Source organism: Cottoperca gobio, chromosome 22, assembly GCF_900634415.1.
Source record: "Cottoperca gobio chromosome 22, fCotGob3.1, whole genome shotgun sequence".
Taxonomy (NCBI): domain Eukaryota; kingdom Metazoa; phylum Chordata; class Actinopteri; order Perciformes; family Bovichtidae; genus Cottoperca; species Cottoperca gobio.
This window is the reverse complement of record NC_041376.1, coordinates 14,073,556-14,094,235: the sequence shown is the minus strand read 5'-3', so window position 1 is coordinate 14,094,235 and position 20,680 is coordinate 14,073,556. Positions and strand designations below refer to the sequence as shown.

The 20,680-nt window shown below is 37.5% G+C and overlaps 1 protein-coding gene and 1 long non-coding RNA gene across 5 annotated transcripts in view; one reads left to right on the top strand and one right to left on the bottom strand.

Moving 5' to 3' along the window:
* The first annotated feature begins 793 nt into the window (after nt 1-793).
* On the top strand, nt 794-11,216 carry LOC115027523 (uncharacterized). The gene is made up of 3 exons (XR_003834385.1): nt 794-910; nt 1,228-1,303; nt 8,471-11,216. It is a non-coding gene; the product is annotated as an uncharacterized LOC115027523 (long non-coding RNA).
* Nucleotides 11,217-11,498: 282 nt separating this feature from the next.
* Nucleotides 11,499-20,680, bottom strand: part of nkx2.2a (NK2 homeobox 2a) — a 13,081-nt gene continuing 3,899 nt past the window's right edge. For 3 of the 4 annotated variants that reach the window (XM_029460808.1, XM_029460809.1, XM_029460811.1), the window contains exon 3: nt 20,113-20,680. This exon is cut by the window's right edge. In XM_029460808.1, the coding sequence (XP_029316668.1) occupies nt 20,539-20,680 (142 nt within the window). In that variant the 3' untranslated portion in view covers nt 20,113-20,538. Of the gene's footprint in view, nt 12,763-20,112 lie in introns of those variants that run through there. The other variant, XM_029460810.1, reaches the window with a different exon arrangement.

Below are 20,680 nucleotides of genomic sequence, written 5' to 3'. Positions count from 1 at the left end.
ATTCTTCATCCGACTTAATGCAATTTGGAGACAATATTGTAAGCCTCAAAACCCTCAAGTCTGGTCACCATGCACTAATGACACTTTGCAGTCTTGACCTGACATTGTAATCTCTAAGCAAACTGACTGGCGCCAGGGGAAGAATCAGAGGAAGAGAGATACAACAGGGGGGGTCAAAAGAGAAAAGAGCTACTACAAATCGCAATAATGAACACCAGTTAATGTAGCATCCCATTATAGCCTAACGTGTGTCTCCTCTATGGATCTATAATATGGATCTATAATAAATGAAATATATTGCTGCTCACAAATGTTTATATTCAGAATGATATGTGGATATTTTTCATCAACAACTTACAGCAGACAGCAGGAGCAGGTGTTATGCTTTGGGGTTATTTTGGAGACGTGAAATGTGTTCCCATCTTCTTTTTATTGGAGGAAGGAAACACTCGTCTCCATGAAGCCACTAATGTAATTTAGCATGGCATGGCAGCACGTAGCTACCTACCCTAATTGAGCAATTGAAGACGTGACATGGTCAGCCATCAATTATAGCGACACATCAAGAACACACCAATCTCCGGTTAACTCCATAGCCTGGTTGTAATAAATCATTGTTCTTATGCATATTTCAGTACCCGAGTTGCTTTTTTTTTGTCCCCTCAGATGTCTGGATTCCGCAGCGGATTTAATGTGAAGTAGTTGGACTTTATTGTTGTTGAGGTAAGGCACACAGTGCATGCGTATTCCAGAGTCAGCTGGAGTTGACGGAAAGACACCAAAGAAGGAAAAAGAAAAATCCTATAATTTAAAATGTGTCTAACAAGAGGGTGTAAATTATCTCAGTAATAAAAGAAAATCATATTGCTACAAGATTATTAACATTAAGAAAATCAACTCCTTTCTTGAGGTAAAGTAATATTTCATACCTGTAATATTCCTGTACTTGTCCAGACTTCTATGCGCCTTTTCCACTCTTTTAGCTGCGGCAGCATGGTGTCTTTTCAGGGCGAAAAGAAAGGAAGGCCTCGGCCCCAGACCTCTAACATTATGTAAATGAGGCAAACCTCTCAACCTTGTGGATTACTGAGTCAGAGAGCAGGACCCTGGTCCACAGACCCTCCACATTAGGATCCCATAAAAACCAGGAGCTGGTTGGCTGTATGAGAGCTTATTGTCCACATTAATATACTTGTCAACCTAAGTTAACTTTTTTTTTACATCCAGTTAATATGGTGTGGCCAAGGCAGCGGGAGCGGGATAAACGGACGCGCCAAGGAGCCGTGAAGAAGGCCCAGCAAAGGTTTGTTCATACATCTGACACATTTATAGAGAAAATGATCTAAATTGCAAACCTTTGTTGCAACTGTTTATGTTAATAGTTATTGGATAGAGCGTGTTGCTGTGTGTGTACAATACAACCATTGTGTGTGATACATGCTGAACAAAATATAATATTCATTTGAATTAGCTTACGATGACCTTTGCCGCCCCAAGGCGAATAAGTGGAACCCTGGTGGCTGTATGATAAAATAGAAAAACATATTTTCCCCCCTAAATTACGCACGGGACGATGTGTTCTTTTGCGCTGTAACTGTCTTGCTTACACTATAAAAAATGAACAGGCTTTTAAAATCCTGCTCTTTGAATCTCTACATTGTCAAACCTTCTCGATAATTTCACTTGGAAAATATTTCAAAAGCTTCTACAATTACTTAATTGCTAACATACAAATTAAAGTCTGTAATATTGTATTATTAAACAGGGAGCTGTGTGACAATCATTGCTTACCACTAGTCACTAAATCATTGTGTACATTAATGAAAGGACTTATTGCTGCAAAATCGCCCCATCCAAATAAACCTATAGGGACATTTTATCCAATTTTCCAATGTATAGTGTGTGAGCGTTCGTCGGATAATTTAAGTGTTGTTAACCAGAACCAAATAACAACCCATTGATGTAGTTTATATCATACAGACAACCTTTACCCGAAATTATCACCCCCCTCAGCTCAGCTCAGCACAGCAGATGGACCAGCGCCTGGTTACTGAAGTGCTTTTCTCCATCTCGTCGTTGATGGTTCAATACCCTGAGAGATGTGGAGAGATGGCTGAAGGGCCAGGGTCCTGACCTGCAACCTCAGCCACACACCGGCCGAGCACAACGTGCAGAAAACATGGGGATTTATTTTGTCTTACTGGCCCTGAATCTCTAACTTAACTTTTAATTATTTATATATAATGCGATTTAAACATAAAGCAAAACATGGTATGGCTTTACAGTTTTTAATGCACTTTAGATGCTTTTTGGCAAGGGAATAATTGCCACCTTAAAGATTAGAATAAAAATGCCAGTGCACTGCTATCATAGAACCTAAATCCAGTTATCATTTTGGCTGCGTAATTTACGCACGACTTCGGCACATGCTTTTTCCTTTGTCTTGTCAAATCTAATAAGTGCACTAAGGGGTCAAACCGTGCACTTATTGATTTGACTTGATTTCCTATTAATTTGACTTTATTTCTAGGGATTTGTTATTGATACACCAACCCCTCCTTTAAATAATATATTGCGTCTTGGGTATGGTTCCTAAGAAAGAGGTAGACTTACAAAGCATTGTGCTTCGTAAGAGCGTGATTACGCACAGGACTGCTTCCCAAAGGGTTCTAATTGTATCTCTAAATTTGAGGAGAAACATAAATATAATAAATTAGAAATAAGGAAAAATCTATGTGGAGTCTTGCAAGTCTTACAATATAAATGAAATGTCTGGCGACAGAACAAGTGTAAATAAATTACTTGTAATTATTTTCTATCAAACAATAAGCGATTCACTATAAATGTAGGTTGATGGCAAAATGTCTGTTGCTCTGTTTGGTCTTATCTTACAAGGAATTAAAATATTTTTTCGGGGCGTTATTACACGAGAAATATAATAAACATGCGTACTATTCCGATAAGCAGAAACCCCATTACTAACTTAGAATAATGGCACTGAATCTTGCCACACCACAAATTAAGTGTCTTCCTCACTCCAACCTTAACATTAACCACATCTGTATCGTGGCCGGCGCAGTGGCTGCATTGGTGAGAACATTTGTGCAGAAAAATCCACACCTGCAAGTCAGTATAGTACCATTTAGATCAAATACTTTCTCTCCTCTTAAATCTCCGAGCAGTGTGAGAGTAAAAAGCGGGCAGGTGCATATCTTTCAGCTGCACTACTTGAAACGGTGCGGTTCCTCAGCTAAGTAGGTTAAAGGTCCTCCCAAGTGGAGAAAGTATGTGACAGGCCTCTTGAAGACCGTATTCTTCTGCAGGAGTTTGCATTCATTCACAATTAATGTCGCTTGATGGACGAAATGATGCTAATAGGGCGCCAAAAAACAGAATATGGGCTTTTATGGGATGCTGACCGTAATCTGAAAGCTGGGAGGAAATTGGTAGAGAATCCACATTTGTAATAGGATTAAAATGTAGAAGTTTTTTTATTTTGTATGACTGTTTTCACTGTATACCTTGCAGTACTTCATTTACTTGATTGCAGCTATGTTATAATCACACACTGAAAACGGCACTGACTGCTGGGGGAAATCTATAACTGGCATTATGCATGAAACTACTGCACTTTTACTGCACAACACACACACACGTTACACTCTGTTTAATTATTGGAAGCAATTTTAAATGGTATTAACTTCCTATCTGTGTCAAATAAACAAGGTTCCTTGAGCTCTTAAGCTACTAAACCAAGGCCAGCTACAGAAAATGACATAACATTAGACAAAATAGATGATGGTAGAATATGAAAAACAACTATTTTCTTTTTGTGAATAGAAATTCTAGCAAAAAAAAATATAACTTCTATGATTTAACATCACTTTGGAAATGTCATGCTGCTCCTTGCTGTGAGAATTAAGTTATAAAGTAAAGTTAAGGATGTTTGAATTCAATATTTAATCTTACTTTACAAATGATTACAATGTGGCCATACCAAACTGATCAGCTGTCTCTTTCCTAAAAAGAAAACTAAAATGAGTTATGAGGTACAGACATTATGCTTATGAAATGGCATTGCTCTAATCATAAACTAAAACATATAAATCATAGCTAAACCTCCATCCTGTAATTTTGTTCAAACTATAACTCAATAAGTTTCTTTGAAAAATATTAATATGATCGTTTCAAAGAATGTTTGCATCAAATAGATGCACACATAACTAAATACACATAAATAAATACATTCTTTATATCTATACCTTGATTGAGTTTGAAAAATAAATAAATAATAATTCCACCTTTCGGGGTCTGTAACACATTTAGCCTCCTGAATTTTTAGGTACTGAGGGTTCTGTGAGTGCCGCTGTCCTCTGCATTGTTTTGAGTGGCAACATTTTAACATAGCTGCTCTCTTTTGTTACAACAATTTAAAAAAAACACAGCAGATCAATGCAGATTACCAAAGTTCCAAGGGTAGCTGGTTGGTCCACTCCTCTGCTGCACTAATTGTGGCATCAGTGAGGGCAGGTAAACAAAGCTGTTAGAGAGTGTGGTTGTGACTCAACGGGCTCACTCTAGCTTTGTCACCATGTTACTCATATGGCAGAATGTCTCTGACAATCTTTCTCTGCGTCTAGTTGCCCCTGGTAGCTGATTGTTGTGATAAGATGAAGCATGGTCTGATGACATGTCCTGAAATTTAGAATAAAAAATGTGGTTCACTTCACTGCAGAAAGCGTACTTGTGTTCAAGTGCTGGAATTATAGATTTAGCTATGAACTGTTTTTCTTGTCATCAAAGTGCAGTCGGTGCAGTGACGTTAGAGCTCATGGTTGCGATGCTGTGTCTTGTCATTGTTTTATTTTATTTTTAAGCTACCTTTTTTATCACAATTAAAGGAGATTGAGCATAAAGTTGATTTTAATAAAAAACATAATTTGCACACCTTTTGGCCTTTTATGCAGGTTACATGGCAATGTGACCTTTTTGGGGAATGTCCATGCATACTGTGTACTTTCAGTGCCTTTATTTTAACAGGAATTTTGGGTTTTGATGCCATAGAAAAAGTTCAACTGGATGCTATTCAAGCTGTGGACGTTCCACACCATCATGTGTCGGAAAATAAATAATAATAATAATAATGATAATGATCAAATGTGGTTTTATACCTGAAATGCATGCAAATCGCTGCAATCTGCATCAAGTGTTTCCTGATGTCCATTTATGCCAGGAATTCATTTATTAGGCTTGTTTTCATGCAACAGTCAAGAGATGCATCTTCTAATCAAAAGTTTCAAAGCCCTTTGAGTGCTGTGTGGAGACGGAAACTTTTTAAATGGCTTCACAACTCAACAATGGAAATGTGAACAGAAGCTGCATATCAATGCGGTATTTTTACCTGTCTGTTTATCCCCACTTTGGGATGCTTTTATCCAGCCACCTGATAGCCTACCATTATTTAGATGAATCCACATAAACACATCACAAAACTACTTCAAATTCTGAATGTATTGATCCTGACAGACACAAGCACGTACCACGTGCTGCAATTTAGATTATGAAGTCCAAACCCATTCTTACTGCACTGTGTAGAAAGATTATATTGTTCATTTCTGCTCGCTTTCTTTCCAGAAAATGGACACTGTCTAAATCAACTGCTACATGCTGAAGCCAGTTAAACCTCTGAGAGTAAAAGATTATCTGCAGAGCTAAAAATAATAATAATAATGATAAATAAAAACTATATTTAAGTATTAGTAAATTAGTTTAACATGATATTACTAATGTGTGTACATAATCACTGTTGTGCTGTTTATTTTAGTACTGTATGCGTATTTAACAGAAATATATCAGAATATTATTTTAAAATAATTGTTATTGTTATAATTATTATCATTTCTAATGGATTCTATACTATAGAATTGGGAATTCATATTAACAAAACGTTTTTTTTTCATCTGAATAATTTTAAGTAATATAATTCAAATAATACTGTTTTTGTCAGCATTATTTTTAATAGACAATATTGCGTTTTTTACTTTATATTATATTATTCATATTTTTGTTCAAGTCACGGTCACCAACCGCTTTCCCTCTTGCATACCATTTTCAAAAACAAAACAAACAAACAAAACACACAAATAATAAACAACAATTACTTATGAGTTATTTTGAAAGTGGGACATTTTTATTTTTATTGCCTTTCTCGAGGCAACATTTGGTTTCCATGTTGACAAGCAGAACAAAATAACCAACACAATGTCAGCTTCCATTGATTGACTGCTGTTCCTTTCATCAAGCTATTCTTTTACCGACAGGAAGTTAGTTAAGTTCGCTTCACAGGAGACATATGAAAACATGCCCCCAAGGCAAACTAAGACAATACTACAGTGTGCTTTATATACATGGACACAGTTAGATAATGTCATGTTTAAAGCAGCAATCCTGTGTAAAATGCTCATGTTAAAATATAAATATAAAGCTGATAGGTATGCTATTCAGATTGTGCTGGCTCATCTGTTAATAACATCCACACTTAGCATATATACAATTAGTCAGATAATTTGTGAGCAATGTCCTGCTAAATTATTTTAATTTAGTTCTTTAGTGGCCATCAGAGGAACTACAGCAGGGGAAAAAGGTCAAAGTCATTAATGTCTAAAGCCCTTAATAATAACCGCAGCAACAACACTGGATGCACATTTTGTTTCTCTCGATATACTGCAATGGAGAACATGGACATCAGATTGTAATGACATGTAATGCATGACAACGAGCATTGTGTCCTGAGATACAAACCAAAGGAGAGCTGGCATCAGTGACAGATTACATTTAAATTAAACAGTGTGCTGTATCTAATACAACAACTATTACTAAACTAAAGTATAAATGATTGTGGCTGAAATGACATTAAAACACAATATGAACCATGATGACATGACATTATGAATAGTCCTCAGTGACATGAATCAGTTCTGAGGTATGGATGGAACTACTTTAATAAATGACACATTGCATCTCTTTATCTTTTCATTTTTTCCAAAGTTATACAATTAAAAACGCGACCCCAGATGAGCGGTAGACGATGATATTAAATGATATCAATGCATAAGATTGAAAGATGTTTTAAAATTTCACATTTCTGGAAGGTGACATCTAATGCTTCCATTTTATGTTTTCTTTTCGATGAGTCCCTAAACACAACACATTAGCCTCATGGCACTGACAGGACAGGGACGTATCTCACATGGCAGGAGAGTAACATCTGCTGTAAATGCTCTATTCTAATAGAATAGATCCTCAACCGGGAAAAGCAAGGGTAGCATAATATGGAGAGTAAATAATATGATTAATTTAACATCTATTCACTGCCTACTCCATTAACATCATGTAGAAGTTATTATGTTGAGCTTGAGGCCAGCACTTGTATGTGTCAGTATAAGATGTTAAAATATAAGTATAAGAATGATACAGTCTGCACTCTACCAGCATATTTATTATCAAGCATGCTTACAGAAATAGTTCATTTTACAATATGATATTGTGGTAATGCAACTTAAAAGGTTTAAGGAAAGTAACCAGAGTTATAACTTCACAACTAGAATTGTAATAATTTGCTTTAGTGGAAATAAACAGACTCAATTCAAATGAAGTGGTAACATTTGAATATAAAGAAGAAGGATTTAAATTAGTCTTACTGAATTCAGATCAATTCTATTATCACATTTTTTTAATAAGCTTGGAGCTTTGAAACATTTGAGTGAAAAATACTTCATAGATTTAAGTTCGACAAACTGAATGGATTTGTTACTATTAACTTTATTTACTCAAGTTACTATAACAATAAATACTTTTGTTACAAAGACATTGTTATGCTTGAATTGTTTGAGTTAATGAACCAACTAATGAATAGTTTAAGGCAATTGGTTTGTGAACTAATTTACCAGGTGTTGCAGTGCTTATAAATTCTATTTAGTTAACAAAATATGAAATCAAACATATGTAACTATAATAGTCAAGCCCTAAAGGTGGTCCCACAAAATTATCTTAAGTATTAATATATTCACATATTTGAGTATATACCATCAGATGTATGATGATATATTTGCATTGTAAGGTATTTTTATTAAATTACTTTTACACATCCTACAGTTCTCACAATTCCACTGTTCTTCTTTAGACCCAAGAATCTTTGAAGTTAAAGAAAATGTATTTTAAATTGAAATGTTAGCCATGTCATTGTCAGCCGATGTCACACACAATAGTCCTAATATGTTTGTCTGTTCTTACTGACTTAAGAAATATAAAAGCTAACAATTAAATGATACCCACAGAGTTTTATTCTTTTTCTCCCGTGTTTAAAGCTCTTTGTGTCCTGCGTGTCTGACTTCCTGCTGCTGTACAGTAATAACAAGTCTGTCTGGCTAATGGCTCTCCTGCTTGTTGGTTTTGTCTCGTCTTGTTTCAGTGCTTCTTTCTCTCTGGAAGGATGTCGGCTCTCTGTGCTTTGCCATCCCTGAGGACGCTTGATGTCATCTTGTCTACCTGATCATTACACTACCTGCTCTCCTCTACAATGCTGCCCTCTCGCTGCTCCGCCACTTGAAATTCTTGGCTGGCCTCTTCTCTGAAACCATCAGGAAATTGTGCGCTAAAACGCTGCAGACTGTTCCCCCTCTCTCCTCCCTCCAGCCATGTGTGCAGGAGCCAGAAAAAGATTCCTCCACTGCTGCTCAGTCAAAGGGAAAACACACAAAATGTCCTTCAGCCGCCTGCCACCGCTCACCTCTCACAGCTTTTATAGGACTTATTGATGTTTGTAGTGTGTGGCATTTTACTGCAATATCCAAGTACATTTAATGGACACAAACCAAGTTGTTTGAATAAAGAGTTCCTTTTGTAGATTTCATCGTTTATTAAGTCCCACGTGTAAAGAAGCACAGGTGTAAATAATAAAATGAATGATGGCTTAATACCATTTGGCTGCTTCAGTGTAAGGGTCCTGGTGTTGAGGATGCTGCTTCACTGTCACACAGTCATGACTATTGCTTACATTATTAGTAACAGCTGTGAAAGGTGCAATGTGGAGTGGAGTTTTCAGTACTTGAAAGCCTAAGTCACGGCGAAGATGCCCCAAGAACACCGCTAGTGTCTATTTAAGCTGAGCAAACAATATATTCCATTCATGAACACAATGATTTACAAACATTAACACACTGCGAGTGAATGTGTTCATCTGCAGTTCAAACTACGTGTAAATGATCTAGATAATAGGAATGAATAACAAATCATGTGCTCTGTATATTGAAATGTTGGTTTATTTCACATAAAGCTAAACCTGTTTCAATGTGAGCACCTGAGTATTGTTCTAAGACTTGAAACTTACACATTTTTCTATAAGGTCCTTTTTACACACTGTTTGTATTGTGTAATATAACAATTTAACTCAGTAAGGTAATAAATCACTACATTGTCAGTTACATTACTGTCAGTAGACGCGACACAGGTACATTTTTACTAAAGATTATTTAACAGAAGACTCTTTCACATGTATTAGTTGCTTGTAAAGTATGCTGATATTTGAGTTAGTTAGGTCTACTTCTCTCTTCTTATTCTTCCAGACTCTTACTGACAATTTGGCAGCATGCAGAAACTCTTTTTAGATATTCTGAAATCAGTGTAGGCGTAAACACACTAACACTTGTACTGAAACACTGAAGAGCATCATGTAACAAAAATGATTTCAACATTTCAGTTCATTTTTTGTCAGGTTGTGTGAACATGGCAGCAGTGTGAAGATGGCAGCAGTGTTCTAGCAGTGATCTGGCTCACATCCGTACAGTCAGTGGAGACCCACAGTAAAGAACGCAGCGTCCTGCTGCTGGACATTAAGCAGTGGAGGGTGAAGAAGTGTCTTGCTCAAGAGCAACTCAGCGGCATCTACAGAGGGAGGGGACGCCTCTAACTATTAGTTTTTCTTTCCCAGTTGCACTCAGCCGGCTCATCCTGGGATTTAAACCCTCGCAGATGAGCTTCTGTTAGATGGCCCACTGTTCTGTTCCATCGCACACTTCAAAATAAAAGTCCTGAAATAACTGTGCTTTTACAGTAATACGCCTGTTGTATTTACTGAAATTGTTTGACATTAGAGATTATGTACTTCATGTATTAAATGTAAAAGACACAAATGCATCTGATATACACTATTCTTCATTTCCTAAAGTAACTAATTTACACAATATAGCTTTCCATCATAGGGACATTCTCTGGAACTCCTATATATTTTATTCTTCCTGATGTTTATGGGTTTGAAGTATTAAACTTGAGCATGAGTTGTTTGTTTTTGACTTTTGTGCACCTTCAAATGAATACACATCTGAAGTTTCATCGTAATGAACATAGGCTGGAAGATGCACGACACACACTACCAAATCCACCATTTCATTATACGTTTGGGGTAAATGCTGGGCAGTGGTGGAAAGTAACTAAGTACATTTACTCAAGTACTGTACATAAGTACAATTTTCAGATTTATGTACTTTACTTATATATTTCCATTTCACACTATATACTTCTAGTCCTCTACATTTTATATATTGTTATTTTTATATTTATTTAATAACTTCAGTTACTAGTTACTTTGCAGATGTAAAATATTAATACAAAATGTTAATCAACTAAGACAGCAGCATATAAAGTAATTTAAATTAGCCACACCTTTATAACCCAGTGATATCATATATATGATTCTGAAATGGGCGTTCTGCATGAGTACTTTTACTTTTGGTACTTTAAGTATATTTTGGTGCGAATACTTACGTACTTTTACTTCAGTACGATTTTGAATGCAGGACTTTTACTTGTAACAAAGTATTTTTACACTGTAGTATTGCTAAGTAAAATATCTGCTTCTTCCACCACTGGGTGAAGGTAAACAATGACCTCATTAAATACAGTATATACAAATGTTTAGATTCACTTAAGTGTCACGAGGAAAGGCATTTATTCTGAATTCAATTTTAGAGTGTGTTCATGAGTGAGTGTGTGAGCTGTTTTTATTTGTTTAATGCTGTAGGTGTGTATCTCCCCTACAGGCTAACTACTGTGCACTGCTGTAGTTAAACTACAACAAAGCATCATGTGTTTCATATGTTGCATCTTATTCTGTAAAGTGAATATTAAAAACTGCTGTCAGATACATTTATTGGAATAAAGTTTGCAGTATTTTCCCCTGAGTAAAAGCAAGAGTCATTCATAAGATACTACATTACTTGTGTAAATATACCTTATTTATATAGAGTTAATTATACGGTAAATATATTTATGTTATTATGAAAATACAGCTGGAACTTCTGTTATGTTTGTTACATAATGTTAAATGAGTTGCATTCATCCTTCCTACTGAAAGCATCATCAAGTTGTTTAGTGAAACTTAATGGCTACTTTTGTAACCCCCTAAAATAAAATAAAAAACATACAATGATTATTATGGTGGCATTTTTTTTATTGAACAAGTCTAGTCAATTTGTACATTTTAAAACAACAAACTTTGGCCAAAAGTGCGGTACAGATAAGTTAAAAATACGTTTAAATCATTTTAAATAACAATAAATACATTGTAAAAATACAAAAGAAGAGCACAGTACACATAAATACATGATGTAAAATAGAATATAGACAATCATTTATTGTTATTTATGTTTGTGAAGACTCAAAGTAAAAATGTAGGCTCTAAGAATGAATATATTAAAATGCCGACAGTAATGGAAGACCTGGCAGTTCAGTATAAACTGCACAATCCGGGCAGCAATGGAAAATTCTTGCCAAAGGATTTTAACTGTGGCAATGGACACATGATGTGAGGGGCCCGAAAGGTCGAGTGGGGCCCTGCAGCAGAGGGGGGTTTTGTGCCTTGCTCAGGTGTACTTTGGTAATGGCAGCCACTATACTCCCCTTTATAATGAACTCAGCCCTCTGTGTTGGACAGCTGACAGTGAAACGAGGACATACAGGCATCAGTGGTTGCTTTGGGGGGATTGTGATTTTTATTTCATTTGAGCTTATTTCATGCCTTAGAGTTCCAGTGTCAAGGAAAGGACAGTGGAGTGATGGGACGATGTTTGTAGCACTACATTGCCTTTGTGTGGTTAAATCATGGTCAGAGGATTGTATAATAAATTGAAGGTTATTGCTTCCGTCTTACGCATCGCAAGGAGCATAAAGACTGAACGTGGTACAATAAAGTCTTTGCTCGATCATGTTGAAATACTGCACCTATTCAGCAAAGCAGGTCCACGTAAAGACATATCACGGAGAAGCTGTTTTCATTTATTTTCCATTCAGTGAAGTTAGCTCCGTAACACATTATAAATTCACCACAAGGGTACAAGTGCACAAACACATGATGGGGCACAACTTGCTACACATATTTGTACATCCTCTTTAAGCAGGAAGTTAATTAGGCAACTTGAATTGGTAAAACGCGTCGCTGCCACATTGTTGCTCTTTGATCATCACGCATGCTGATTGAAGCATGTCTGAAACAGATGATGGCGGGTTGTTATGAGGCTCAAAGCCCCAGGATCCATTTGCAGTGCTGGCATCTCAAGCACCTCATGTTCATCCTCTGAAGAAGGTGAGACAATCCATTAAGTGAAAGGCATAAACACTCAACTCTGGGAACCTGATAGTTGGCGCTGTCCCCCATCCAGCCCATCTGACTGCAGCGGACTGTGGGTTTTATACAAGATAATTCAAGTCCTAAGATGGAACATTGAGAAAGAGAAGACAAAGGGAAATAAGACCATATGGCAATTTGCATATCATAACACAGTAGCACAACTTCTAATAGAAGAGCTCACAGATGCAAGACACAGACTAGTGGGTTCTAAATATGAATTATTATGCAGCGTTAGTGTAACTTTACCTGCAACAAATCACAAAATGTAAACTTAACATATTATCTATATCACCAAAGTCTTAGATTTACGTTTCAGCATATGACGTTTGCCATATGTATTTTGGTCTTCTTTGAGCAACACACATGTATTGTACAATTTAAAAGAATCAATTAATAACAATGATTTAAGTAACAATAATATATCTGATCTTGTACATAAATTGGGATGAAAACACAAGTTGTTAGTTAGTTTTTCTGCACAATGTCATTAAAATGCAGCGTTTAAAAAAAGTATCAAACCACATCTTAAATACCACAAATTGAACAAAAGCATTTGAATGAATATTTCTTCTGAAATGCTAAATTGATTGAGAGGACAATTGGGAGGCATTGTCAATCACAGTCTCAGTCCATTACAAACACTGTTATGATCACCTCACAGGATCTGCAATTATTATAATTCTTGTTCTCACTAAAAGTCACCTTGTGTGAAATTCACTTCTTTGTTCAACCAACAGTGTTTTAGCCAATGAGAGTGTGTGAGAAACATAATGTAGCCACTGCAACTTAAAACTAAATGGACTTTTTTCTAATTTAAAGTTTCCATTAGGAGGGTTTTAACATCCCTTTACATTTAGAGCATATTGTTACATTAGCATGAGAAGCACTGTTATCTTTTTTTTAAGTTTCGCAGAGTGACTTTTTTAAAAGGTAAAAAAGGAAAAAGAGCAAAATCACAAATTGACATCCCAGGTCATGGCACAAAACTAATTGCTGGTCACCATATATGTCCAACTTTTTCCTACAATAAAGCAGCTTAAAAAGCATGAATGCTATTATTTTCCCTCAGTAATGTACCAGAGTGTGCACACCAGTGAGAGCAGGCGGACGCTGAATGAAGCAGTCCTGCTTGAGACACATTTAGTTGTTAATAGCTCTCAACAACCTCTTATTTTTTACACTGACTGTCACATTGCTTTGTCATTGACTCTCAGAGAGAGAGAGAGAGATGGGTTATCCACCATTACAATATGCTGAATATGTTTGTTTTGCTCCAACTTGCAACATGAAATCCACTGTCAACGTTTCTTACACCTGGTGAGATTGCCTGCTACTTAAATGTGTAATGAACCTATGGAACTGGTTTCCTACTGATACATACATAATATATCATGAAGTTTTCAAATATTAATCATAATAATAATTGTAACAAAATGACAAGCCAGTATGATTTTTTGTAGTCCTTTATTTCATTCACCACGGGATTGTTTTACATGGCTGCAGTCGTGGAGTACTAGCAGACAGGTGGAGGGAGGTACCTGGGAAGAAGGAAAAAAAGCCCTGCTCTGTCTGAGCACTCTACCAGATCAGATCACGACAGTCTCTGTGTGTACTCTGCAGACTCTGCTGTTTTCCTAATCTCAAAATTCAGCAAAGTCAAGAACCTTGACGCTCACTGCCTTTTCACAAAGATGCCTCTACACCAGCAGCTGCTCATCTGAAGCGTTCTAAACTCAGACCTACTGCTAGCACAATTTGAGAACTGCACAATCAGCGTCTCCCACAGCAAAACACTGATGCATGTTTTGTCTTGTCCAAAGAAAAGCTAATGTTTAATTCCATGTGAGGCACTTATAATATCTTGTTCAATATTACTATCAGCATTTCATTATTCAGAAAAATGACAGAATGTTGGTCAGTCCTGCCTTCTCTTTCTCTCACTTTCAGGCTGACTCGGAACATGAAAGAAGCTGAAACAATCGTTTACATCTACTGACACTTTAAGTTAGTGAAAGTGACCTTACATGGAGGACACTTAAGCAAATGGGTTCTGCATTTTCTCTCAGCTGTGTTTTAATTGCATGTGAAAGCACAACATTGAGCACGGCTGATGAGGAAAAGGAGCTAAAAGCAAGTGCCATGACACCTCGGAGTAAGTAGCAGGAGAGCAAATTGTTAAAGCAATTAAACAATATAGTCAGGGTGTTTATTTTTCTGGATACATGATTGCAGGTGATTTAAATGATACATGTCATACAGAGGTAGAATGTGAGGTATGTGACACAATCCTTTTATGATTAGTAAATCCTTCCCCTTTCAATTCCACACGCTAGATGTTGTCTTCTTATTAACCTATACGTATATTAACCCCCTTAATTCAAACTAAACTGCCAAATTAACATCAAGATTTCTTTGGATGGGTTCAAGACGGACAAGGGCATAGCTTGTAATCAGAAAGAAGGGTTAATTATTCCATAAAATATATATTAAATAAGTCATCTACAAATTGTGAATGCATTTAAAAGAAATGCAAAGCAATGCTGAATATTTACCTCATGAAATAAACAGGCTTGTTGCAGACTGTTGCAGGCATACACTGTGTGTTCTCTGTATTAGCCATACATAATACATATGGCTATTCTCTGCTTTCATATTGGATACAATAAGAAAAAGAATCCCATTTTTATTCATGTTATAGACGAACACAACATGGCAGAGGTCGGAGATGCTCGAAGATGCTGCAGGTTTCTTGTCTTTCTTTCTTTAAGCTCCGCAGAAAACGACCATCAAGCTGCAGCTCTACGGTTTCTTTCTTCGTTTAAAGTCGCAGATACTGGTGTGTGTTAGTCAGCTCTCAGCTCACCGGGTTCTTCTCATGCAGACGAGGGGGCTGATCTGAACAATGCTCGGCAGACGCTCTTGTCCCTCTGAGTAAACTTGTGGATTTGCTCACCCTAATAACTCCTTATCTCTTGGACATATTTTAATGAGATTTTGAGATGTCCATCTCTGTATTCCCACAAAAACAATAAACAGAAGAAATCCTTGACCAGATTTAGAAATATTTGTATCTGAATATTATTTCTGCTGTCCTGTGCAGATGTGTTGCTCTGTGTTTTTTGTCTCCACACCAGCCTTAGCGAAGTGATCAAAACTCTTGCAGATTAAACATTTCTTTCCTCCTTTTCTCACTGCTCTTCCATCATGTCCAGCATCCTTCCACCCCCTGCTGGTGCTTCTCTTTCTAACCCAATGAGGCCCCCTACAGGTGCAAGCTCACTGATGCTGAACAGAGCAGGTGCATAAAGATACTAGCCTTTTATTTTGTTTTGACCCATTTTTGCAGTGCTTTGCATACTTCTTCTCCGCATGAGGAGATGTCGGTGTTCAGGCACTTTGCAGGCAAGTCCAACATTGACAAGTGAGTAGATTCTAGGTACCAAATAAGATTTATATGAATTTTAAAGAAAGCCATCAGACTCCACTGATCTTCTGTCTCACGTTGTCACTAAGTGCTTCGAGGGGATATTTGTTGTCTTTTTCTGTTAGATTCTTTCCTTTCACCAAAGAAAAGAAATAACAGTGATGCAGTTTTTTTCATATTGCTGAGGACATGTGGCTGAAAGTCTTCTTTGTTCTGAAGGACACTGATTGAGCTCAGACTTTCCTTGAAAAACCTCACTTCAGCTCCATTGTTCACTTTCACTGGAGTGAATTAATCTGCACCATATTTTTCCCCCTATCCTATTGCGCCACACCGTGGAAACACCAAGCAGTCTCTCTCTCTCTCTCGCTCTCTCTCTCTTTCTCCCTCTCTCTCTCACCCTCTCTCTCTGTTTGAAATGGAAACTGTGCTAATTGCATGTGGACTGTTTACGTTGAGGCTAGTTTGTTTTTCGAGAGCGATATGATTATGCTCTTAAGATCCATAACAATGTCATGAATCAAGTTTGCCGGGGTGTCTGCTCATTTAAAAAAAAAATGGAGGAAAAAAACATGTTAATTTTAGCAGTTGCAGTTTAATTTCGCACTAATTTGCAGAGCTGGAACGAGATGAAGTTGGATTGTTAGACATGTGCAGGTAAACGCTGCATGACGCCAACTACAGACCTCTGCTTCCATCTTGTGGCAGCTCGGCGCAACACCTCCTCCTCCGCCGCTCCCTCCCTCCATCACTCCCTCTCTCTTTAATATCGGCACTGTGGCGAATCTAATCTGGATCTCCTTTAAGGCAATAAAACCCAGATAGCTTCCTTTAAATGAAAAGCACCGCTTATTACCAGCTTTGAAATCCTCGTTTATTTGGCGATGTGCATGATAGAAAAATGATTCATGTCGAGGTTCAAATGGGCAGGATGACGAAGATCCATGGTGTCCCAAGTGCATATTTCCTCAAGTATTGTATTCCAAGGTATATAATAGTGTTATCCACGCAGGTTGAACTATGCTGCACGCCACAAGATGCTTGTTTTAATGTCGCCTGCTTTATCCCTTCAAGCAGCCAAAAGCAATTTCCGATAAATCTGACCCTGTTGCTGAGCTGCTCGTGGGGCGGTGTAATTTTCTGGCGCGTTAATGACAAAACACGGGTGCAAAGCGAATATTGTTCACCGTAAAAGTTGATCATAAAGGCTCTTACCCAGCTGATATTTTATTTATTTTTGCCTCGGTTTGGGGCAAACACAACACAGCTGACTGGACGCACGAATCAGTATTTTGAGTTCACCTAAAAATGTGTTTAAATCCACAATACATCTGGGATCAGACTCAGTGAACTTTAGATTTAGAGGGTTGCTAAACAAATATATAAAATGTATAATAACATCAAAAACAATATAGGAATATAAATGGACAATAAACATGTGATATTTAGAAATACAAGAGACATTTTATAAGGTAATTTCTAGTCTTACTAACGGCAGTAAATCTTGGCGCATTAGTCCACTAAACACCTGCCAATAACCCCAGCTTTTGTTACCATGGAAAAACATCTGCATCCCACAGCATCATTTCCAGATTCTCGGATTCACAATAAAATTAGAATGCAAATGGCAGCTTCAACATTGAGATGAATCCATTTTACTATTTTCATATTTCTGTAATTGCTACCAGCATGAACAGCGTATTCGGCCTAACTTACAAAATCCAGGAATCTTTCATTGGAGCAGAATGTCCCGAGCAGCTCAGTTTTACACCTGATTCGGAAATCCATAAACCGGACTAATGGGGGCAAATTGTGTCAAATATTTTTTTCCACAAGTCTATTTTAAAACAGGCCTACGCATAGCAGCGGGGCTCAACGCAAATAAGGAAGAACACTGTTCACTGTTCTGGTATTAAAAATAGTTTTTTCGCGCTGTGACGAGCGACTTTTTAGGACAGACAATAATCAGCCTTTCAGTGTGGAGAACGGGGGAGAGAGGGGAAAGAGAAATGAGAAGGCTGTTGTTGGCATAGCTCTATCAAGGAAGAAGGACTCCCTGTTATCTGTGAATGGGGCTTCTTTTTTTTGTTGTTGACCAGAATAGATATACCACGAATTTTTAATTCGTTTTTCTTTGAGAGACAACAATGCTTTATTTGAAAGCTTGATACAATTTGGGGTTTGTGAGAGATCCTTTTCTCCTTGTCCGAGCCCAGCTGCCCATATGGGATACAACGTGTGCAGCAAAGATCACAATGGCACCAAGTGACAGGCAGGACAAAAAGCCCAAGGATACATCTCCCTGACTCTGAACAGCACCAAGAAACTCTGTCAGTCTCTCTATCTACACTGTCTGCAGCCCCACTCCTCCCGCTGCTGCTCGTTAACATGCACGCCTCTAACATCCAGCAACACCAGGCCTGGCCTTTTGTCTCCGTGTTGTGTCGTGTACTGTATTATGCAATGATGGAGTCACAAAACTGCCTCATCACAGAGGCAAAATCTGAGTGCATGGAGCCATACAAAGCTCTACATTTTCAGTTTTTTAAATTGGTCTGAAGACTAGTCCCATTTGTTAAATTGTATTTAAAAATGTAAGATAGAGTCCACTAAAATCCAATCACTATCCAACATCCTTTGTCACCGCCTTTTTGAAATTCACTTTATAATTCCCGTCTCATATCATATTTCTCCTCACGCTCCATAATAAATGTGGTATAAGCGATAATTGGCACGCTATACTGCGTAGAGTTCTTGTTTATCCACAACTACATCAAAAACGAAAACTATAGGAAAACTGCTGATTTATTTGACCTACAAGCTCAACCAGTGGTGAAACACAAAACCTTTTCTGTCCGGGACAAATTGAGTCTGTGTCGCCCACAAAAGCAGTAGCCCCTTGAGACACAATTCTGTAAATAATTAGCAAATCTGCCCAATTTGGCTGTTTGTTCAGTGATGATAGGGGCGAATCTAACATCTGTTGTGGGATTTTTGTCCCGGGACAAACACGATGCATGGATTTTTCTACTAGGTTATCATATTTACCCAAGATATTTACTGGAGTCTGATAATCCGCAGTGCGCTGCTACGGATCACTGGGGAGCCATTTGTGCTAGTTTTGGTTGAATATGGGGACTCATAGAGCAAAGTATAGTTTAATGCGGAATATCGTTGCCTCCACATTATATGATCACATTAAAAAATAACTTTATTAGGCGGTTAAAGCCCATCTGAACCGTGCGTATTTTAGTTGACCGTTGGCCGTGGTTAAACAAAGAAGACTGGTGACTCATTGATTATTCCTGCTCTATTTGCAGTTTAGCGCTTAACAAGATAACAAAACATTTATTGGGTTAAACGATTTTTCCCCCCACAGTCTACCACTTTACACCCAAGTCCGGGAGTGGATGGGGATGCTGACAAAAAGGAGATCTTTTGACTCAAAAGCTTCTTATGTGGAGAAGCCCTCTTATATTAAGTGAGTGGATTTTAGTCCCATTTCACAAGTGACTTTAGGCTCTTTATTAGTGAGGTGTTCGGATTGGGAAAAAATATTCTCCGGATTAAATTTGCTCAAAAAGAAAAGAAGTGAAGTGCGCTGGAGATTTATTCCCTGAGTCAAGCTCCATTCTGTGGCACAATAGTGTTTAGCTCCTCACCCTTCATTGTGATGGTAGCGATGTCTTTTCAGAGATGATCAAATTGAATATAGGACACTTAGATAAAGCAAACCCTCATTTCAGAAACACAGCATTTTATTTTAAAATCCTCATAAAAAATGTTGGGATATTTAGCCATCACCGCGCGGCTACACTGTTATTTACATAATGTGATATGACACGGCAGTCATAACGTTTTGCCAAAACTCACTCCCTCGTTGTTTTTGAAAAAATGTGTAAATATATAGAGGCCGATTTTCAGCTTTACGCTCCCGAAAGCTCCCTAGTTTGCAAACATTTGCCACAAAATATTTACAGGAAATAAAAAGAAAAAGAAAAATAGCTGCAAAGTTGCCAGTGTTTATTCATGGCCATAAATATTTTTTCGGTCCATAAAAGAAGCAAGAAATTAAAATTTCTATAATTATAAAGTGGTTCGTACGTGCTGATAATAACACGAAGGGACAAAAGAAATAAAAAGAAGAGGAAAACATCTCTACAACCAACACACAACATACTTTACAAAAAATTTCACAATAAGAGCATTGACATTCTTAATAAAATCTATAAGGGAGAGGTTCGGACCCAGTTCTCTTAACGAAAACATGTAAACACGGCGCACACATGAGCCCCGAATAAAAATGGTAGTATATATATGAGTCAAGCTGCAAAAATGAAAAGTCTTTTGTTTTTTGTGTTTTATTTTTTTTTTCTTTGCTTTGTGGTGAAACTCCCTATCGTGCCTCCAAGCCAAGTCTCTATAATTTCTCTCACCAAGTCCACTGTTGCGTTTGCACCAAGTGATGTGCTGGGAACTGTGGCGCCGCGGCGCTGTACTGCGCGTTATACTGCATGTGTTGGAGTGACTGGGCACTATAAGCCGAGAAGGGGATCCCGGCCTGAAAAGTGGCC